Source organism: Pelobates fuscus, chromosome 7 (genome assembly GCF_036172605.1).
Source record: "Pelobates fuscus isolate aPelFus1 chromosome 7, aPelFus1.pri, whole genome shotgun sequence".
NCBI lineage: Eukaryota > Metazoa > Chordata > Amphibia > Anura > Pelobatidae > Pelobates > Pelobates fuscus.
In genome coordinates this window covers 32084500-32108256 of record NC_086323.1, presented here as the reverse complement: position 1 = coordinate 32108256, position 23757 = coordinate 32084500, and the positions used below count along the sequence as shown (strand labels likewise).

Genomic DNA, 23757 nt, shown 5'->3' with positions numbered 1-23757 from the left:
GGCAGTGAGTGAGTGAGAGTGAGAGGATGAGGGGGCAGTGAGTGAGTGAGAGTGAGAGGATGAGGGGGCGGTGAGTGAGTGAGAGGATGAGGGGGCAGTGAGTGAGTGAGAGGATGAGGGGGCAGTGAGTGAGTGAGAGGATGAGGGGGCAGTGAGTGAGTGAGAGGATGAGGGGGCAGTGAGTGAGTGGATGAGGGGGCAGTGAGTGAGTGAGAGGATGAGGGGGCAGTGAGTGAGAGAGAGGATGAGGGGACAGTGAGTGAGTGAGAGGATGAGGGGACAGTGAGTGAGTGAGAGGATGAGGGGACAGTGAGTGAGTGAGAGGATGAGGGGACAGTGAGTGAGTGAGAGGATGAGGGGACAGTGAGTGAGTGAGAGGATGAGGGGACAGTGAGTGAGTGAGAGGATGAGGGGACAGTGAGTGAGTGAGAGGATGAGGGGACAGTGAGTGAGTGAGAGGATGAGGGGACAGTGAGTGAGTGAGAGGATGAGGGGACAGTGAGTGAGTGAGAGGATGAGGGGACAGTGAGTGAGTGAGAGGATGAGGGGACAGTGAGTGAGAGAGAGGATGAGGGGACAGTGAGTGAGAGAGAGGATGAGGGGGCAGTGAGTGAGAGAGAGGATGAGGGGGCAGTGAGTGAGTGAGAGGATGAGGGGACAGTGAGTGAGAGAGAGGATGAGGGGACAGTGAGTGAGAGAGGATGAGGGGACAGTGAGTGAGTGAGAGGATGAGGGGACAGTGAGTGAGTGAGAGGATGAGGGGACAGTGAGTGAGTGAGAGGATGAGGGGACAGTGAGTGAGTGAGAGGATGAGGGGACAGTGAGTGAGTGAGAGGATGAGGGGACAGTGAGTGAGTGAGAGGATGAGGGGACAGTGAGTGAGTGAGAGGATGAGGGGACAGTGAGTGAGTGAGAGGATGAGGGGACAGTGAGTGAGTGAGAGGATGAGGGGACAGTGAGTGAGAGAGAGGATGAGGGGACAGTGAGTGAGAGAGAGGATGAGGGGACAGTGAGTGAGTGAGAGGATGAGGGGACAGTGAGTGAGAGAGAGGATGAGGGGACAGTGAGTGAGAGAGAGGATGAGGGGACAGTGAGTGAGTGAGAGGATGAGGGGACAGTGAGTGTGAGAGAGGATGAGGGGACAGTGAGTGAGTGAGAGGATGAGGGGACAGTGAGTGAGAGAGAGGATGAGGGGACAGTGAGTGTGAGAGAGGATGAGGGGACAGTGAGTGTGAGAGAGGATGAGGGGACAGTGAGTGTGAGAGAGGATGAGGGGACAGTGAGTGAGTGAGAGGATGAGGGGGCAGTGAGCGCAGAGTAGTGCTCAGTATATTTATAGCTGGTGGTGACGGGTTCCTGGGGGGCCTGCGCTGGTTAAGGAGGGTTTCGGAAAGTTTAGGAGCGCGGGACTGAGCAACAAGTGAGTTGGGCGGGAAGGGGCCCTTGGCGGGGTGAGCAGGGGGCCCGGCTGGTTACAGCGCGGGAGAGGTGGCTCCGGGCTCACATAGATGGACCCCGGAAGATGGTGATGCCCGGAAGGAAAGGGTTAGGTGAGTTTCCTCCTTACCTCCGCCATGTTTGCCGAACTGACGGGTCACATCGCGGGTCAGCGAAATGCCCGGATGGAGGCGGAAGCGGCTGAGCTGAGCGCCAGGCGAATCAACCAATCACAGAACAGGAGGACACTGTTCAGAAAGGCGGAGTCTGCTCCAATCTGAGGAGGCGGGGTTTGTAAGGGGCGTGGTTTCAGGTTATAGGAAAACAGGCCGAGAGGGGATTAATGTGGGCGGCAAACCAGGCAATGAGGAAGCAGTATGGGGGCAGGACCTGCTGTGTTGGAAGGGGTGGGGCTATCCGTTACCATAGATACATGGAATAGTTTACCCAGGACTCTCCTGACACACGTTGTATCTATTCCAGCCAGAAGGTGAAGCTTCGAACCCCAAACGCACAATGTAAGTGCTCCAACTCCCATCATGCTCAGACATAGTTCTCTTGTTGCTTTGCGCTCCAATTATCATCATGCTCAGACAGTGCCCTTACTCATATTATTCTGAGACATCACGCCTTAACTGCTAGTGCTCCAACTTCTATCATACGCAGACACAGTGTCCTGCTAGTGCTCCAACTCTCATCATGCTCAGACACCGTGCTCTAAATGCTAGTGCTCCAACTCTCATCATGCTCAGACACCGTGCTCTAAATGCTAGTGCTCCAACTCTCATCATGCTCAGACACCGTGCTTTAACTGCTATTCTTCCAACGCTCATCATGCTCAGACACCGAGCTCTAACTGCTAGTGCTCCAACTCTGATCATGCTCAGACAGTGCCCTTACTCATATTATCCTGAGACATCACGCCTTAACTGCTAGTGTTCCAACTCTCATCATGCTCAGACACCGTGCTCTAAATGCTAGTGCTCCTCTCGCTCAGACACCGTGCTCTAACTGCTAGTGCTCCAACTCTCATCATGCTCAGACACCGTGCGCTAAATGCTAGTGCTCCAACTCTCATCATGCTCAGACACCGTGCTCTAAATGCTAGTGCTCCAACTCTCATCATGCTCAGACACCGTGCTCTAAATGCTAGTGCTCCAACCCTCATCATGCTCAGACACCGTGCTCTAAATGCTAGTGCTCCTCTCGCTCAGACACCGTGCTCTAAATGCTAGTGCTCCAACTCTCATCATGCTCAGACAGTGCCCTTACTCATATTATCCTGAGACATCACGCCTTAACTGCTAGTGCTCCAACTCTCATCATGCTCAGACACCGTGCTCTAACTGCTAGTGCTCCAACTCTCATCATGCTCAGACACCGTGCTCTAATTGCTTTGCTCTTTACTCTCATAATGCTCAGATACAGTGTCCTAACTGCTAGTGCTCCAACTCTCATAATGCTCAGACACAGTGCTCTTCTTGCTTTGTAATCCAACTCTCATCATGCTACGACACCGTGTCCTAACTGCTAGTGCTCCAACTCTCATAATGCTCAGACACAGTGCTCTAATGGTGTTGTGCTCTATCTCCCAGTAAACTAACACTATACACCCTGACAGTGCTCCCATTGCGACATGACCCACCTTCATCATTCTCACTGGCAGAATCCTCTCTGATTTGTGCTCTTATTTCACAAAACATCATACTCATTTACATCTCCAACTCCCATCACTCACAGCTCCTTGCCTGGGGTGAGCAAAATGTATGCTATATTTATGCATTTACAAATGTAATATATCTAGTAGGAAATTCAATATTGTAAATCCTAGGCAATTCAGGAATAGGATATGAAATTGAATATAGTATTAACTATCAACAGCAGTTACTTTACAAATTGGCCTTTACAGTTATTTTCCTGTTAGTGTCAATTTATACATATTAATAACTGATGTACAGGGAGTGCAGAATTATTAGGCAAGTTGTATTTTTGAGGATTAATTTTATTATTGAACAACAACCATGTTCTCAATGAACCCAAAAAACTCATTAATATCAAAGCTGAATATTTTTGGAAGTAGTTTTTAGTTTGTTTTTAGTTATAGCTATTTTAGGGGGATATCTGTGTGTGCAGGTGACTATTACTGTGCATAATTATTAGGCAACTTAACAAAAAACAAATATATACCCATTTCAATTATTTATTTTTACCAGTGAAACCAATATAACATCTCAACATTCACAAATATACATTTCTGACATTCAAAAACATAACAAAAACAAATCAGTGACCAATATAGCCACCTTTCTTTGCAAGGACACTCAAAAGCCTGCCATCCATGGATTCTGTCAGTGTTTTGATCTGTTCACCATCAACATTGCGTGCAGCAGCAACCACAGCCTCCCAGACACTGTTCAGAGAGGTGTACTGTTTTCCCTCCTTGTAAATCTCACATTTGATGATGGACCACAGGTTCTCAATGGGGTTCAGATCAGGTGAACAAGGAGGCCATGTCATTAGATTTTCTTCTTTTATACCCTTTCTTGCCAGCCACGCTGTGGAGTACTTGGACGCGTGTGATGGAGCATTGTCCTGCATGAAAATCATGTTTTTCTTGAAGGATGCAGACTTCTTCCTGTACCACTGCTTGAAGAAGGTGTCTTCCAGAAACTGGCAGTAGGACTGGGAGTTGAGCTTGACTCCATCCTCAACCCGAAAAGGCCCCACAAGCTCATCTTTGATGATACCAGCCCAAACCAGTACTCCACCTCCACCTTGCTGGCGTCTGAGTCGGACTGGAGCTCTCTGCCCTTTACCAATCCATCCATCTGGCCCATCAAGACTCACTCTCATTTCATCAGTCCATAAAACCTTAGAAAAATCAGTCTTGAGATATTTCTTGGCCCAGTCTTGACGTTTCAGCTTGTGTGTCTTGTTCAGTGGTGGTCGTCTTTCAGCCTTTCTTACCTTGGCCATGTCTCTGAGTATTGCACACCTTGTGCTTTTGGGCACTCCAGTGATGTTGCAGCTCTGAAATATGGCCAAACTGGTGGCACGTGGCATCTTGGCAGCTGCACGCTTGACTTTTCTCAGTTCATGGACAGTTATTTTGCGCCTTGGTTTCTCCACACGCTTCTTGCGACCCTGTTGACTATTTTGAATGAAACGCTTGATTTTTCGATGATCACGCTTCAGAAGCTTTGCAATTTTAAGAGTGCTGCATCCCTCTGCAAGATATCTCACTATTTTTGACTTTTCTGAGCCTGTCAAGTCCTTCTTTTGACCCATTTTGCCAAAGGAAAGGAAGTTGCCTAATAATTATGCACACCTGATATAGGGTGTTGATGTCATTAGACCACACCCCTTCTCATTACAGAGATGCACATCACCTAATATGCTTAATTGGTAGTAGGCTTTCAAGCCTATACAGCTTGGAGTAAGACAACATGCATAAAGAGGATGATGTGGTCAAAATACTCATTTGCCTAATAATTCTGCACTCCCTGTATTTTGCCTGCAGGCCGTTTAAAGGAGGAATGCGTGGAAACAAGAGCATATCTGGATTTGGGACCCAAAGCCGAATGAACTACAGCGTTCTAAACCGTAGCATGATGGGCAGTAGGAAGAGCATCAGTCTGAATGCTGACAGCAAGATTATGGATAAAAACTCTTTTGTAAACAGCAAGCAAGCTATTCAGGTCAGTTTTCAATTGAAACAATGAGGTGTAATTTACTAAGGGTCCTTTACAAACTTGTCTCTACTTTCTAGCAACCAGCCCTGCCTGTTACCATGCCTCTCGCTAGTGTTAGTGAGTAGCGGCTGTTTTCCATCTGCAAAAGTAGTGCTAGGGAGTTATTGGTGTGCTGCTGCTGTAAAAGCCATTTTAAACAGTTTGAAATAATTTTCAATTGTGCCACAAACAGGGGGAAATCCTTCTGCATTCCAAAATGGCAATCAGATAACGTTGGCTTTTATTGTATGCTGATATTTTATCACATTTGTTTTATATTAGTTGAGGTCCCTGATGAAGTTCATATGTGAACGCAATGCGTAGGACCTGGGCTCTATGATCTATTTATAATATTATTTAGACCATTTGTCTCTTTGGCACAATAAAAATATTTTTTTTTTACCTAACTGGATTCCTGACTTCACTCAGTTCCTGAATTGGAAGCATCAGTGACAAGAAGTCAACATAGCCACCCATCTCCATCAGGGGAGGTACCTTTAAGGCAATCTTAAAGCTCATATCTCATTATACAGCTGTATCCCTATTTTTTTCCTATATACATTTTGCTATTGTGATCACCAGCTGGGAAGGTTACCCTGAGAAGCTATTCGTCAATAAGTTAAGTTTATTTTTATTTAAGTCACAAAACACTTGTGCAAAAAGGGTGATTTATTTTGTTGTGTTGTTGTTTTAAGAAGTAGTATGTCTTACTTGTCCTTAGATGTGGCCCGGCTTAACATATTAAATAGATACAGAATTGTTGAGAAAACAAAACAAAACAAGGGCAAAGTAATGTAGCATAATCACAGAACAAGTAAGCAAGCCAAGTCCAGGATTGGAGAAAATCAGGATAGTCAAGATACTGTCACAGGGTGAATACCCTAATTTACAGGATATGCGAAACCCACAAATGGAGGGTCAATAACAAACGTATTACCAGGCCTTAGAATGGAGTTCACGTTCTATATATAGATAGAGACAAAGTGAAAAATAGGCATAGTCAGCATTATAGAAATACAGATATATACGAATAAGCAAGCCAGGTCAGATTCCAGAAGTGCACAAAGTCAATAAACAAATCGAGGTCAATATCAGAAATGCAAGAAAGACTAATTGGACGCACTATGTGGGTACCTTGGTAGAAACCACAATAGGGCACTGAAAATGGCCTAAACAAGCAATTATATAGACTTCCTTCACTACTGATTGACCCACGCCATATCTGCTACTCCCAAAAATACAAGATGGTGGTCATCTATGTGACGTGGACTCTTTAAGACCGGATGTGACATTTCAAAAATCCATTATTTATAAAAACGGACCATTCGAGTGGGTCGTGTCTAAATTTCTATGCAAAATAAAAAGTGCGCAGCTGTGCGGTGCATTCAGCCTCCACGAACTGAGCGGAAGAGCAGTTCGACAATGTCGAATGGGTAAGTATCTTAGCATTCGCCTACACATGTCTGTGAGGAGACAGTCCGCGTGACCGAATGGTGCATTCAGCCCACGTGGCCCGTGAAGGGAGTGGTTTGATAGTATCTAACAGGTAAGTATCGTGACAGATACAAGCCAAAGTCTATAACCAGTAAAGCAAATCACAAACTGATAGCACTGTTGGGCTAAAATAGCCCAAGTGTCTGTCATCAGCTTGGTGCCCTTTGGCACAAATTACACCTGGCCACTCTAAGGTCAGGTATACGTAAACCTGGTCTCTCTTTTACTTTCTGTGTACTAGCTGTTTCTCTATTCTCTTTGTGATACGGTCACAATTTACATCACACTGTTAAAACTACAGGGTCCTTGTAGTGTGTCTAGCAGAGTGTGTAGTATTCTGTATGTAGACAGTGTGGGGAGCTGTATGTGTGCTTAACAGTGTGGGGAGCAACATGTAATGGGGTGTGTGTACAGTCTAGAATACACATACTGAAACATACAGACATGCAGACACACATACAGATACAGACTCATAGATACTCACACACGTACAGATACAATGACTTACACAGATACCATGCCGGCCCAAGACATTTTGCCCACATTCATTATGTTGTATTATGATAATTAAAACCAAAATGAAATATATCATGATTAGATAAATACATTCCAGTAACATATTTAGATCAATGCACACTACATTAAACGTCACAACACATATGCTTCTGCAATGGTATTAAAATATTAGCTAAGTACAATATGCGTCAATCAATAACAAACCAAAGAGGAGTAAGTTAAAGGACCACTATAGGCACCCAGACCACTTCAGCTCAATGAAGTGGTCTGGGTGCCAGGTCCATCTAGGGTTAACCCTGCAGCTGTAAACATAGAAGTTTCAGAGAAACTGTTATGTTTACATTAGGGTTAATCCAGCCTCAAGTGGCTGTCTCATTGAAATCCGCTAGAGGCACATCCGCACTTCTCACTGTGAAAATCACAGTGAGAAGATGCTGACGTCCATAGGAAAGCATTGAGAAATGCTTTCCTATGGACTGATTTAATGTGCACACGGCTCTTACCGCGCATTCAGCACTGACGTCAGAAGAGGGAGGAGATTTCCCCAGTGGCGAGGGAGCCCGGAGCTGGAGAAAGGTAAGTGACTAAACCCCTTCCTCCCCCTTAGCCCAGCGGGAGTAGGACCCCGAGGGTGGGTGGGGGGGGACCTAAAAACCCTCCAGTGCCAGGAAAACGAGTTTGTTTTCCTGACACTATAGTGGTCCTTTAATTTGTCATGTATGCCATTAGTCTGAGGATGTAGTGTGTCTGTGTGTGCTGGGGATGTAGTGTGTCTGTGTGTGCTGGGGATGTAGTGTGTCTTTGTGTGCTGGGGATTTAGTATGTCTGTGTGTGCTAGAGATGTAGTGTATCTGCTTGGGATGTAGCATGTCTGTGTAGATGTAGCGTGTCTGTGTGTGTATGCTGGGGATGTAGTGTGTGTGCTAGGGAAGTGGTGTATGTGCTGGAGATCGGTTGTGTGCTGGGGATGTAGTGTGTCTGTGTGTATGTTCTGGGGATGTAACGTGTCTGTGTGTGTTGGGATTGGAATTTCTATGTGCAGCACACTGTCTGCATTGAAGCTAATTTTTACTTACCCTTTCAGTATCCCCAGTGCAGTGTATCCTAGCTGAAGCGGAATCTGAATTGACTTCTTGCAGCTCCGGTCCTCTTGTCTTTACCGTTGCTTGCGCAGTCCGACTCCTGCATGTCCCGCCGGCTGTGCTGGCTATGTGGTTGTTACAGCACACATAGCCAGACACAAAGGGGAATTCTGCCGCTCCCAGTAAGTAAGTAAATTTCCCACTGAACCTCCGGCACGCAGAACTAGTAATTTTAGAGTGCCGGAACTTCATTGGGAAACATGTCATAACCCAGAGGACCCAGCCAGCCCCAGATCAGCCTCCCTCTCCAGATGCCTGTTTTTTTTTGGGGGGGGGGGGGTTTCAATGACCTTCCAGACCAGCTGATCGGGGAAGACTGGGCTTTTCCGGCACCTTGACAGGGTGGCAAAATACTGCCCCTGTCAAAGTGCCATCTGGAGCCATGGTCCTACTGGGACCTATGGACGGACCGGCCCTGGCAGATACACAGACATAGATACAAACACTGACATACACAGACATACAGATGCATACAATGACATAGACACAGATACACAGACCTAAAGAGACACACACTGACACACAGGCATACAGATACACAGACTGATACACATGCACAGGCATATAGATACATAGACTGACACACACACATGCACAGACATACAGATACACACATATACAAAGACCTACAGATACACAGACATAGATAAACAGATACACACAGATACAGATACACTGACACAAACAAAGATACACAGACATACACTGACACAAACACAGATACAAAAACCTACAGATACACAGACATAGAGACACACACACACACACAGATAAACATGAACACACACTGACATACACACATTGACACAAACACAGATACACACACTGACACACAGATACAAAGACCTACAGATAGATATACAGATACACACACACACACAGATACACATTCATACAGATACACTGACACATACCGATACAAACACTACATACATACTGACAGTCAAAAAACACATACACATACCTTTTGGCTGGCTCCTGCTTGCTGGGACTGTTGGAAGTTTAGGGCTATCTCCACTCGCGGTCTGCCGCGCCCCCTTCGCGGCCCCCTCCCACACAGCTTGGTGTGTTACAGTTGGGAGGAAGTGTGCGTCTCGCTCTCACTTCCTCCTACATTCTGGGCAAGTTAGATGACTCTTTACAGGAAGTGTTTAGGAAGGCTGTCTGTGCAAGTCACATACAGGGGGAGGTGTGAGTTTCAACTGCATAAACAAAGTGATTTAACTCCAAAATGGCAGAGAATTGAGCAGTGAGACTGTAGGGGCATGATCTATACACTATAACTGCTTTATTAAGCTAAAGTTGTTTTGTTGAATATAGTGTTCCTTTAACACCACTCCTAATGTCCACATACAGCCATTTTTACAAGCGGTTGCTACTTTCAAAGACCCTCACAGCCAGTACATGGCCCATAGCTCACTCCCAGTGCTGAATTTCCACTCACCAGTGGCCAGTGGGCACGAGTAAATTTTAAACCCTTATTTATATTTAGTTAAAGCAATTCTGTCATGTTTTATTTCCTTTTAGTTTTCCTTTCCTTTTACCCTTGTATCTTATTGATTGCCTTTATTTATATTTATTTACCGTTCTCTTTTCTTGAGCCATTCCTCTATATCTAGGTGCCTCCATTTTGTTTGTCCATGTCCAAGATGTCTGCAGCTTGTCCTTCTGGGTGATTTTTGTTGGACTGATGGATTGTGGGTAAATTTGCAACTGAAATGGAACTTTGCTTAAGCCCCGCCCACTTTTTGGGGACTGATGGATTGTGGTTAAATTTGCAACTGAAATGGAACTTTGCTTAAGCCCCGTCCACTTTTTTTTGGTTAAATTTGCAACTGAAATGGAACTTTGCTTAAGCCCCGCCCACTGACTAAGATTTTGCCAAAAAGATCACGCTCACGCTAAGAAAAAGTAGTCCCTATCTTCCTTTATGTATAACCAAAAAACAAAAACTAAGGTGAATTTAAAATAAAATATAAAATAAAAACAAGATGAAATGGAATTGAGGGATTCATTTAAAACCAAAACCTGCAAAGTGAGAATGCTGCTTTAAATTACCATATTAAAAAACTGGCAATACACCCAAAATACTCAGAAAACTGCCCAAAATGATAGTGAAAACACAAAGTAAATAGGAAGGGTACTGTGTAAATATAGATAAATTTAAATATGACTAGATGCTGCCTAGTCCTTCAATACAATATAGGCATTCAATCTGCATACAAAAAAAAAAACACTTCATAATATATTTGGCAGCTTTTCACCTTTAAACATGTATTTTTAACATTCCTATAAATTAGTAAATTGGTAACAGGAGTATCACCCATTTCTAACATTTGAAAGGGCTGCAATTTGAATTGAATTGACTTTCCTTGATGTACGGTATAATTATTATTATTTATATAACGCCATCAGATTCCTTAGTATCATGGATTAATTTAAATGTTCGTGTATGTACGTCTTTCCTGTCTAAAGATAAGTTTTTCGCCAAAATAGCCGAGTTGTAAAAATGATCAAATTCAGCTATTTTTCTCGCTTGCTTATTTTTCCCTGAAATTTGCACTTTTCCATTGGCAATCTCCTTTTTAAGAGGAACTCTGAAGGGGCCTTTAAATTTGGTAACAAAATGGCCAATAAATGCGCTAATGTGGCTTCTGTCATTTCTCACAGGTTTATGATAACGACGGAAACAATGTTACCCCGCGTCCCCTCTTTCAGCCAGAGCCCGGATCATTGGCTTTCAAACACCATAAGCACTTCACACCCCAAGACGCGTCTGGATTAGTGACCTCCGATATCTTCACTTCCATCTCCATGCAGCAAACTGTGATTAACACGAGTTTTATTGGCCCATTTTCAGGGTACGTTGTAAGCGTCTTATTCCTCTTAGACACCTGATTGTTTAAAATGCGTCTGATACCCACCATCACCACGACATTCAGGGCCGACATTTTGCCTTGATGCAGGTGACTTGCCTTTAATTTATCGTTACAATATGTTTCTTTTAAAGGTCCATCTATGGAGACGGCAACCTTTCAAAATCAGGCCGGGAGGCAGAGCCTCAGCATGAGGATTTCGACGATCATGTTTACCGCCGCCATGTCCCCGGTAGGCTCTCTGTTTATTGATTAAAGATGTGCATGGTTATAGAGCAGGAGTATGCAACTTTTGGCACTCCAGATGTTGTGGACTACACCCCCCATAATGCTCTTACACCCATAATGCTGGCAAAGCATCATGGGAGGTGTAGTCCAAAACATCTGGAGTGCCAAAGCTTGCTGTTATATTGCATAGCTGACTAATATTTGAAATTGACTTTACATTCTCACTCAACACACCGTTTCATATATTATTAAATGATATTATTATTATTATGTTATTAAAGCAAGCACATACACCTCTCTTCCTTAATTCTGTTGTTAAAGCTGCAGTGAGTTTTACAAATTGTTGCAAATATAAGTCTGCACACCATACAAGCCCCAAGTAAATTGTATAGGCTGCCTCATTGCTGTCTGTATGTGACGGCATGCTGTAGGGTCAAAACAAGCATTATTGATGGAACAACATGAATGGAACCCCAGTTCATCGTGTTAAGCAAAGCCTTAGTGCAGCTTCAGTTAGTTTGCGATATGCTATTATAACATTATATTAATAACTATTTCAGGATCTAAGGTGGTTAAAAAAAACACCATAATCTATAAAAAAAAAAAAAAGGAGGGGGGGAGGGTGTCTACTGCAGCCTTAGCGTCTCATTTTAAGGGTATCTAAATGATTCTACCGGCCACATGGATTGGGGTAATTATTGTGTAGGCTCCATTGAGGTTATAATTGAAAGTGTATGGAAGGAAAAACTTAAATAAAGGCAGCACTCCTACAGGATAAGGCTCCCTCACAGGCCCTATAGGTATATAGGTATAAGGAAGTTGAAAAAGGTGGCGCCACAGAGATAATATGTACAATTAAATATAAGCAAGTAATAATATAGAAAAAAACAATGATCTATAATAGAGAGAGAGAAATATAAAAAATAATAATAGGGATATATATATATATATATATATATAGTACAGTCCAAAAAGAGTCCAGTAAAACCTTGGGATGAGAGAACAATCCCAGTTCTATCTGAGGCAGAGACGTCTATGGAGTAGTGAGATCAAGGGGTTCGTGGGATCCGTATGAAAGAGAAAAGAAAATATAATAGTGCAATAAAACCCAAATAGGTAGCAGCTAATAAAAAAAAGTGTATATGGGTCTACTCACGTTTTTGAGAGCTAAAAACTAGCTCTAGTATAAACTGCGTACAGTGGTACCATCCCCACTTATGGGATACGTGAGGGAGTGTTGTAAGTAGATATCTTGTCAGATGGGGACTATATGTAACATAAAAAAACAACAGGAGTGCTCACTGTGATAAAACCAGGAGAGTGTATAAAAATACCAAATTGTTATTTACATTTAATTGGCAGACGCACTGCTCAATTATAGGGCGTAAGTGGTATAATTCCCATCAAGGATGCTTTGGAGTGGTATCTCTCTGGAACAAGTAAAACTCAGATGGCAGGTAGTACAAAAATAAAAATGGTAAAAAAAAGATAAAATGGCTAACTCACAACAAAGAAAGTGGCCAAAATACCTTTATTAAAATACAGTTAGTTAATACGCGTTTCTTTCTTAGGGCTTTCTCAAGTGGATAAAAGTGGAAATTTTCACTAACTGTATTTTAATAAAGGTATTTTGGCCACTTTCTTTGTTGTGAGTTAGCCATTTTATCTTTTCTACCATTTTTATAATTTTTCTGCCTGGCATCTGAGCTAGTTTTTAGCTCTCAAAAACGTGAGTAGGACCATATAGACCATTTTTATTGGCTGCTACCTATTTGGGTTTTATTGCACTATTATATTTTCTTTTCTCTTTCATACGGATCCCACGAACCCCTTGATCTCACTACTCCATAGACGTCTCTGCCTCAGATAGAACTGTGATTGTTCTCTCATCCCAAGGTTTTACTGGACTCTTTTTGGACTGTAATATATATATATATATATATATATATATATATATATATATCCCTATTATTTTTTTTTATATTTTTCTCTCTCTATTATAGATCATTGTTTATTTCTATATTATTACTTGCTTATATTTAATTGTACATATTATCTCTGTGGCGCCACCTTTTTCTACTTTCTTATATTCAGTGATGTTATGTACAGGGAGTGCAGAATTATTAGGCAAATGAGTATTTTGACCACATCATCCTCTTTATGCATGTTGTCTTACTCCAAGCTGTATAGGCTCGAAAGCCTACTACCAATTAAGCATATTAGGTGATGTGCATCTCTGTAATGAGAAGGGGTGTTGTCTAATGACATCAACACCCTATATCAGGTGTGCATAATTATTAGGCAACTTCCTTTCCTTTGGCAAAATGGGTCAAAAGAAGGACTTGACAGGCTCAGAAAAGTCAAAAATAGTGAGATATCTTGCAGAGGGATGCAGCACTCTTAAAATTGCAAAGCTTCTGAAGCGTGATCATCGAACAAGCGTTTCATTCAAAATAGTCAACAGGGTCGCAAGAAGCGTGTGGAGAAACCAAGGCGCAAAATAACTGCCCATGAACTGAGAAAAGTCAAGCGTGCAGCTGCCAAGATGCCACTTGCCACCAGTTTGGCCATATTTCAGAGCTGCAACATCACTGGAGTGCCCAAAAGCACAAGGTGTGCAATACTCAGAGACATGGCCAAGGTAAGAAAGGCTGAAACGTCAAGACTGGGCCAAGAAATATCTCAAGACTGATTTTTCTAAGGTTTTATGGACTGATTAAATGAGTGAGTCTTGATGGGCCAGATGGATGGGCCCGTGGCTGGATTGGTAAAGGGCAGAGAGCTCCAGTCCGACTCAGACGCCAGCAAGGTGGAGGTGGAGTACTGGTTTGGGCTGGTATCATCAAAGATGAGCTTGTGGGGCCTTTTCGGGTTGAGGATGGAGTCAAGCTCAACTCCCAGTCCTACTGCCAGTTTCTGGAAGACACCTTCTTCAAGCAGTGGTACAGGAAGAAGTCTGCATCCTTCAAGAAAAACATGATTTTCATGCAGGACAATGCTCCATCACACGCGTCCAAGTACTCCACAGCGTGGCTGGCAAGAAAGGGTATAAAAGAAGAAAATCTAATGACATGGCCTCCTTGTTTACCTGATCTGAACCCCATTGAGAACCTGTGGTTCATCATCAAATGTGAGATTTACAAGGAGGGAAAACAGTACACCTCTCTGAACAGTGTCTGGGAGGCTGTGGTTGCTGCTGCACGCAATGTTGATGGTGAACAGATCAAAACACTGACAGAATCCATGGATGGCAGGCTTTTGAGTGTCCTTGCAAAGAAAGGTGGCTATATTGGTCACTGATTTGTTTTTGTTTTGTTTTTGAATGTCAGAAATGTATATTTGTGAATGTTGAGATGTTATATTGGTTTCACTGGTAAAAATAAATAATTGAAATGGGTATATATTTGTTTTTTGTTAAGTTGCCTAATAATTATGCACAGTAATAGTCACCTGCACACACAGATATCCCCCTAAAATAGCTATAACTAAAAACAAACTAAAAACTACTTCCAAAAATATTCAGCTTTGATATTAATGAGTTTTTTGGGTTCATTGAGAACATGGTTGTTGTTCAATAATAAAATTAATCCTCAAAAATACAACTTGCCTAATAATTCTGCACTCCCTGTATGTATATTACGTGGCTAGATAGACGCAGATAAAATGTATTTCTGAGGGGGCGGAGCCAACGGTGCTCAGGAGCAGACACCCTTTCACCCAGCTGCTCGATCATCGCCCGAAAAATCGCCAATAATCGGCGTAACACCGAACAATCAGAGCCGGAACAGAGACCCTTGCATAGGGGTTCACACACCGGACCCGTGGATGCCTTTTTATGCCCGTCGGGCACAAAAATCCGGTGCAAAGTGCCTCGGGCCTACAGACTCCCGCGGCAGCCACATATCACCTCCTGGGACGGAGACTACTGGGGCATGGACCCTCAAGAAGCCGATGTGCCCTGGGACATACCCGAACCCCCGATGGGCCGCAAATCACAAAAACCGGCCCCGGCCATTGATGCCTCAAACCACGATATCAGCCAGATGCTGGCCTCGACGCCCCGCACGCGGGAGCCTTCATCCCCGAGGCGGGAAATTACACCTGACCCAGTGGTAGACATAGTACCGGGGAAAGGAACGCAGGCTACACCTGAAACAGAACCACCTGTGACAAAACGGGACATCCACGACCTCCTGGCACACTTCCAGGACATGTTCTTTGCAGAACTCAACCTGGTTAAAGCAGAGATGCAAGCCATAACGGAACGCCTCCGAGAATCTGAGGAGGACTCTGCGGATACAAAGCGAGACATGGCCACCCAAGGGGAATCCATAAAGCAGCTACAAACCTCCCACTCCCAAATCGCAGCCAGAATGGATGCATTGGAAGATAAAAGCAGACAAAACAACATCAAGATAAGAGGAGTAGAGGACACCGTACCAGCAGAAGAACTACCTCACCTCATCAGGCGACTCATAGCAGCTATTCTCCCAACCAAGCACGCTAAACAGTTTGCCTATGACGGACTATACCGCATTGCAACACCCCTGCAAACGCCAAACTCCCAGCCTAGGGATGTTATACTCTGCTGTCGATCATTTGCGGATAAACAACGACTATTGCAGACACTATGGGGGAACACCCCTTTCCAATTCGAGACTCACTCACTCACATTCTATCAGAATCTCAGTATAGCCACACTCCTGTGGCGGAAAACAATGCGCCCCATCACGCAGCCCCTGCAAAAGGCTGGCCTTCCTTATAGATGGACCAACTCAAGAGCACTGCTGTGCACCAAAGAGGGAAAAACCTTCAAAGCTACCAACCCTTCCGAAGGCCCGCAACTCCTACGAGACCTGGGCCTGCCTGTGCCGGACCCAGCGACACTACCCCAAAGAGTATGGGACGTTGACAACATACCTCCTTTCATTCCCGGAGAGGAACACGACACTGTCACTTGAATAAGACCTAGACCGCATTAGGTTTCCTGTTTAAGAAAACCTCAATGTTTTGAACTGTTACACAATTTGCCAATACGTATATCAACGTTTTTAGAATTAACCCCATAGTTTAATGTTTCATTGTCATACACGCTGATCCCTCTCACATTGCAATATTCATATGCTCTTGACGCTACCATACACACGACCTCAGTGGCCCAATCATTTGTTCAGCCACTACACACATCCACCCCTATGGGACCGTCTGATACCGACACACGCTTGTCCTCCCCCATATACCACCCAGCGAAGCGAGGGAACCAAGGCACACACACAACATACCTGGGCCGGAACCCCACAAACTAGACTAGCAAACTGACCACCATACCCCCAGAAGACACACGACTAAGGAACCGCACTAATACCCTCTAGCCCAGTCCTCCAATCCCAGTAAACCTCTCCCCACTTCAGACCCTAGATCCTGATAAGGGGATGAACTTTCTACCATGGCCCATCTGAGGCAATGGGTGCCCAGAACTGTCTGATACCTTATGTTTTTTGCTCTTTTTCTTAGTTACTCGTGTTTTTTTTTTCTAATGCCTTGTTGCCTTCGTGATACTCATGACCCAGTGGCACCACTATCAGGCACACTGACAGCGCCAGTATACCATCAATATGTGCAGCTTGTAGCATATACAGCATGAACACCTACCTTCTATAGGACCATACTCCACGTTTTAATTACGTTACGATTAGAACACATCCCAAGCTGCACTAGAAATATAGAAGTTTATGTCTATACACTATGTCAGTGTCTTCAAAAATTGACCAAGCTTGTTTATCTTCTGCTAGTGCTACTAGTATTTATCCTGTATTTCCTCTGGTCACAAGTGCAGACCTATGATCCAGCCTGTTTTTTTATTTTATTTTTTTTTAACCCATAAAAATGTGCAGATCTTAACTTGCCGTGACACTGTATGAACCTATGCTCTTGTATTGCGCTTGTCAATGCTGTCGTGGCGTCGCAAGCTTATATGTCATAACATGCACTAATAAAACAAAGAATTAAAAAAAAAATGTATTTCTGAGCCTCATAATTGTATTTAGAGGAGTACTCTAAAACTGCCATTTGTTAAATTGGATAACCCCTATTGCCATAGATTTAGTTTAGCTTTTTGTTTTCAATTATATTTAATGGGAAATCTTGTCAGACTTCATCAAAAATGTCTTCATCTCCTCTCTGATCTGATAAAACCATTATTCATTGGTCATTCTTGTTTTTATTTGATAACAGTTTCTGAACTTCAGCTGATATTGAAGGTTTATTTCCAACCTGATTACCATTGCAATTACCATACGAATAAGCACTGTAATTAAAATAGAACTAGCAAACTCAATTAAATTACAAATACACATGTGCACACTGTCCTCCCCAAGAATCCTGTAGAAGTTCCTTAAATAACACAACATAATAGGTGTAGCGGACACCAGGTAATCCAACCGGTTACCTCTGCTAATCTCTTCCTTGAGCCGCACAGGAACCACTCAGAATAATACGAGACCCATTTCCCCCTCAGTAACTGGACGAGACACAGCTCTGGGAGTACAACACAATTTTATTGCCACACACAGCTTTTTATGCCTAGCCCCATGCAAAGGGTCTTCAACACACACAAACAAGGGTTGTATCCCAGGATCCTATATACTTGGGGGGTCGCTGTTGCTTTGTCTCCCAAATAAGGCTGCCACTCAGACGAGGCAAACAAATCTATTTCATAAAATATTTCGAATATTTCTCATATATAATCAAAGAAGAACAATTCAATGGCAATATAAAATCCAGAAGAGCGCAAAATAAACAAACATGGTAGGCATTTAACCGCTTAAGGACCAAGGTTCTTTTAAAAAGTAATGCTTTTGTGACCAAGCGCTCATTAGCATTTTTGTCATTTATTTATTCTACTATAATTTCATACTTTCTAAGTGCACCCATTCATAATATATATCAATTTATAGGAGAAATCAGGCTTTCTTTGGATACACTATTTATATACAAAGCCCAGCATTAAATATGAATAAAATATAAAAAAATGGAAAAGGGGGGGGGACGGACACTTCCCCCCACCCCCCTAATTTCTACGCAACAAGTACAGTTTAAGAAAAATAACTCAATATAGATTCACTAATGATGATTAACATGCCCAGTAGGTCTAGAATTTCGATATATTGAAGTTATGAAACAAATATTGCAATGAGTGAATTGCAGTTTTAAAGCTAAACCTTTGCAATGTTTGACATGTTGCGATTACAGCTTTAAATGTAGTCACAAAAACCAAAACCACTTTACAAACACATATATTCGTATCAAGTACATCCCTCAGGATAGTTAACCAAGAGTACTGCGACATTTTATCACCAACCTTGGTCACATTTACTGGTTACATTTAACTACATTGTGTTTTTCACACGTGGTTTATTTTCATGGGAATTTCATAGACAACACGAGTCTCACTACTGTAGAGATCCCATGTTTGTATTTAGTTACCCGAGTACATTCTGAAGCCCTAAAACCTGCACTTCCGGTAAGGATTAGTCAATAATTGGAGAGGACTTCATAAATGCAGAATAAGATATAATGAACTTATAAAAAAAAATCATCATAGAAATGACCCGTTGTGAGATGTGGCCAAAAGCGTAATGAGATGGTGTTGCCACAAGATGGTGTTGTAATTGGCTGGACCAGAATAAACCCTGCAGAGATGTTCGTAAGAGCCCAGTATGCATTGGATGGTCTACCTACCAGTTTATTCTCAGATCACCTGGCCTAAACCTCAGGTTGAGTCCTTGACTACTCTCTAAACATATCCTTATCAAGCAGGCTGAACTGAAATATCCGGAGCTGCTTCCTGTGAGTTTAACTGCCACTAATCTCAGGCAGGCCATAACATACATATCACATCCTTGCTCTAGATTAGAACCCCTCACTGTGTGATGTCCATCCAACCATTACCTACTGCGCAGTGTATGATGTGAAAACATTGTATATAAAAAAAAGTGGAACAGTGTATTATATGGGAAAGATTTTTATTTATTTTTTTGAGTTAGAACTTGGGTTAAAGTTGCTATTAGGGTTCCTTTAATCTTAGCGCTGAGACATTTGTAAATCTGCCAGAGATTGGTGGGAGTTACAAGCAAGTAGGTGCCTTTATATCACCTTCTCTCCCAATAGTGATATAACAGCGGGGGGAAGACAGAAATGTACTGCTTCTGTCTCCTTAGCACCTCTTCCCCAATATCATTATTTCCTCCCCCCAAACTCACGGTGAGATGCCAGTCAGGCCAGTGCACTCCCTCTTAGCACTGCATATCAGACTACTGCCAGTGATCCTCCTCTAAGCACTGCATATCAGGCTGCTGCCAGTGATCCTCCTCTAAGCACTGCATATCAGGCTGCTGCCAGTGATCCTCCTCTAAGCACTGCATATCAGGCTGCTGCTAGTGATCCTACTCTAAGCACTGCATATCAGGCTGCTGCCAGTGATCCTCCTCTAAGCACTGCATATCAGGCTGCCGCCAGTGATCCTCCTCTAAGCACTGCATATCAGGCTGCTGCCAGTGATCCTCCTCTAAGCACTGCATATCAGGCTGCTGCCAGCGATCCTCCTCTAAGCACTGCATATCAGGCTATTGCCAGGGATCCTCCTCTAAGCACTGCATATCAGGCTGCTGCCAGTGATCCTCCTCTAAGCACTGCATATTAGGCTGCTGCCAGTGATCCCCCTCTAAGCACTGCATATCAGGCTGCTGCCAGTGATCCTCCTCTAAGCACTGCATATCAGGCTGCTGCCAGTGATCCTCCTCTAAGCACTGCATATCAGGCTGCTGCCAGTGATCCTTCTCTAAGCACTGCATATCAGGCTGCTGCCAGTGATCCTCCTCTAAGCACTGCATATCAGGCTGCTGCCAGTGATCCTCCTCTAAGCACTGCATATCAGCCTGCTGCCAGTGATCCTCCTCTAAGCACTGCATATCAGGCTGCTGCCAGTGATCCTCCTCTAAGCACTGCATATCAGCCTGCTGCCAGTGATCCTCCTCTAAGCACTGCATATCAGGCTGCTGCCAGTGATCCTCCTCTAAGCACTGCATATCAGGCTGCTGCCAGTGATCCCCCTCTAAGCACTGCATATCAGGCTGCTGCCAGTGATCCTCCTCCAAGCACTGCATATCAGGCTGCTGCCAGTGATCCCCCTCTAAGCACTGCATATCAGGCTGCTGCCAGTGATCCCCCTCTAAGCACTGCATATCAGACTGCTGCCAGTGATCCCCCTCTAAGCACTGCATATCAGACTGCTGCCAGTGATCCTCCTCTAAGCACTGCATATCAGGCTGCTGCCAGTGATCCCCCTCTAAGCACTGCATATCAGGCTGCTGCCAGTGATCCTCCTCTAAGCACTGCATTTCAGGCTGCAGCCAGAGATCCTCCTCTAAGCACTGCATATCAGTCTGCTGCCAGTGATCCTCCTCTAAGCACTGCATATCAGGCTGCTGCCAGTGATCCCCCTCTAAGCACTGCATATCAGGCTGCTGCCAGTGATCCCCCTCTAAGCACTGCATATCAGGCTGCTGCCAGTGATCCTCCTCTAAGCACTGCATATCAGTCTGCTGCCAGTGATCCCCCTCTAAGCACTGCATATCAGGCTGCTGCCAGTGATCCTCCTCTAAGCACTGCATATCAGGCTGCTGCCAGTGATCCTCCTCTAAGCACTGCATATCAGGCTGCTGCCAGTGATCCTCCTCTAAGCACTGCATATCAGGCTGCTGCTAGTGATCCTTCTCTAAGCACTGCATATCAGGCTGCTGCCAGTGATCCTCCTCTAAGCACTGCATATCAGGCTGCTGCCAGTGATCCTCCTCTAAGCACTGCATATCAGGCTGCTGCCAGCGATCCTCCTCTAAGCACTGCATATCAGGCTGCTGCCAGTGATCCTCCTCTAAGCACTGCATATCAGGCTGCTGCCAGTGATCCTGCTCTAAGCACTGCATATCAGGCTGCTGCCAGTGATCCTCCTCTAAGCACTGCATATCAGGCTGCTGCCAGCGATCCTCCTCTAAGCACTGCATATCAGGCTGCTGCCAGTGATCCTTCTCTAAGCACTCCATATCAGGCTGCTGCCAGTGATCCTCCTCTAAGCACTGCATATCAGGCTACCGCCAGTGATCCTCGTCTAAGCACTGCATATCAGGCTGCTGCCAGTGATCCTACTCTAAGCACTGCATATCAGGCTGCTGCCAGTGATCCTCCTCTAAGCACTGCATATCAGGCTGCTGCCAGCGATCCTCCTCTAAGCACTGCATATCAGGCTGCTGCCAGTGATCCTCCTCTAAGCACTGCATATCAGGCTGCTGCCAGTGATCCTCCTCTAAGCACTGCATATCAGGCTGCTGCCAGCGATCCTCCTCTAAGCACTGCATATCAGGCTGCTGCCAGTGATCCTCCTCTAAGCACTGCATATCAGGCTGCTGCCAGCGATCCTCCTCTAAGCACTGCATATCAGGCTGCTGCCAGCGATCCTCCTCTAAGCACTGCATATCAGGCTGCTGCCAGCGATCCTCCTCTAAGCACTGCATATCAGGCTGCTGCCAGTGATCCTCCTCTAAGCACTGCATATCAGGCTGCTGCCAGTGATCCCCCTCTAAGCACTGCATATCAGGCTGCTACCAGCGATCCTCCTCTAAGCGCTGCATATCAGGCTGCTGCCAGTGATCCCCCTCTAAGCACTGCATATCAGACTGCTGCCAGTGATCCCCCTCTAAGCACTGCATATCAGACTGCTGCCAGTGATCCTCCTCTAAGCACTGCATATCAGGCTGCTGCCAGTGATCCCCCTCTAAGCACTGCATATCAGGCTGCTGCCAGTGATCCTCCTCTAAGCACTGCATTTCAGGCTGCAGCCAGAGATCCTCCTCTAAGCACTGCATATCAGTCTGCTGCCAGTGATCCCCCTCTAAGCACTGCATATCAGTCTGCTGCCAGTGATCCTCCTCTAAGCACTGCATATCAGGCTGCTGCCAGTGATCCCCCTCTAAGCACTGCATATCAGACTGCTGCCAGTGATCCTCCTCTAAGCACTGCATATCAGGCTGCTGGCAGTGATCCCCCTCTAAGCACTGCATATCAGTCTGCTGCCAGTGATCCTCCTCTAAGCACTGCATATCAGGCTGCTGCCAGTGATCCCCCTCTAAGCACTGCATATCAGGCTGCTGTCAGTGATACTCCTCTAAGCACTGCATATCAGGCTGCTGCCAGTGATCCCCCTCTAAGCACTGCATATCAGTCTGCTGCCAGTGATCCTCCTCTAAGCACTGCATATCAGGCTGCTACCAGCGATCCTCAAATAAGCGCTGCATATCAGGCTGCTGCCAGTGATCCCCCTCTAAGCACTGCATATCAGGCTGCTGCCAGTGATCCTCCTCTAAGCACTGCATATCAGGCTGCTGCCAGTGATCCTCATCTAAGCACTGCATATCTGGCTGCTGCCAGTGATCCTCCTCTAAGCACTGCATATCAGGCTGCTGCCAGTGATCCCCCTCTAAGCACTGCATATCAGGCTGCTGCCAGTGATCCTCCTCTAAGCACTGCATATCAGGCTGCTGCCAGTGATCCCCCTCTAAGCACTGCATATCAGGCTGCTACCAGCGATCCTCCTCTAAGCGCTGCATATCAGGCTGCTGCCAGTGATCCCCCTCTAAGCACTGCATATCAGACTGCTGCCAGTGATCCCCCTCTAAGCACTGCATATCAGACTGCTGCCAGTGATCCTCCTCTAAGCACTGCATATCAGGCTGCTGCCAGTGATCCCCCTCTAAGCACTGCATATCAGGCTGCTGCCAGTGATCCTCCTCTAAGCACTGCATTTCAGGCTGCAGCCAGAGATCCTCCTCTAAGCACTGCATATCAGTCTGCTGCCAGTGATCCTCCTCTAAGCACTGCATATCAGGCTGCTGCCAGTGATCCCCCTCTAAGCACTGCATATCAGGCTGCTGCCAGTGATCCTCCTCTAAGCACTGCATATCAGGCTGCTGGCAGTGATCCCCCTCTAAGCACTGCATATCAGTCTGCTGCCAGTGATCCTCCTCTAAGCACTGCATATCAGGCTGCTGCCAGTGATCCCCCTCTAAGCACTGCATATCAGGCTGCTGCCAGTGATCCTCCTCTAAGCACTGCATATCAGGCTGCCGCCAGTGATCCTCCTCCAAGCACTGCATATCAGGCTGCTGCCAGTGATCCTCCTCTAAGCACTGCATATCAGGCTGCTGCCAGTGATCCCCCTCTAAGCACTGCATATCAGGCTGCTGCCAGTGATCCCCCTCTAAGCACTGCATATCAGGCTGC

At 45.0% G+C, this 23757-nt stretch overlaps 2 protein-coding genes across 3 annotated transcripts in view; one reads left to right on the top strand and one right to left on the bottom strand.

Moving 5' to 3' along the window:
• MIER1 (MIER1 transcriptional regulator) overlaps nt 1-1663 on the bottom strand; it is a 32807-nt gene extending 31144 nt beyond the window's left edge. Inside the window, exon 1 of one of the 2 annotated variants that reach the window (XM_063427895.1) lies at nt 1568-1663. In XM_063427895.1, coding sequence (XP_063283965.1) covers nt 1568-1576 — 9 coding nt within the window. In that variant the 5' untranslated portion in view covers nt 1577-1663. The remainder of the gene's footprint in view (nt 1-1567) is intronic. The other variant, XM_063427893.1, reaches the window with a different exon arrangement.
• A 206-nt stretch (nt 1664-1869) lies between these two features.
• Nucleotides 1870-23757, top strand: part of DNAI4 (dynein axonemal intermediate chain 4) — a 42137-nt gene continuing 20249 nt past the window's right edge. Inside the window, exons 1-4 of the mRNA XM_063427215.1 lie at nt 1870-1955; nt 4958-5135; nt 10991-11181; nt 11331-11428. Coding sequence (XP_063283285.1) covers nt 1954-1955; nt 4958-5135; nt 10991-11181; nt 11331-11428 — 469 coding nt within the window. The 5' untranslated portion in view covers nt 1870-1953. The remainder of the gene's footprint in view (nt 1956-4957; nt 5136-10990; nt 11182-11330; nt 11429-23757) is intronic.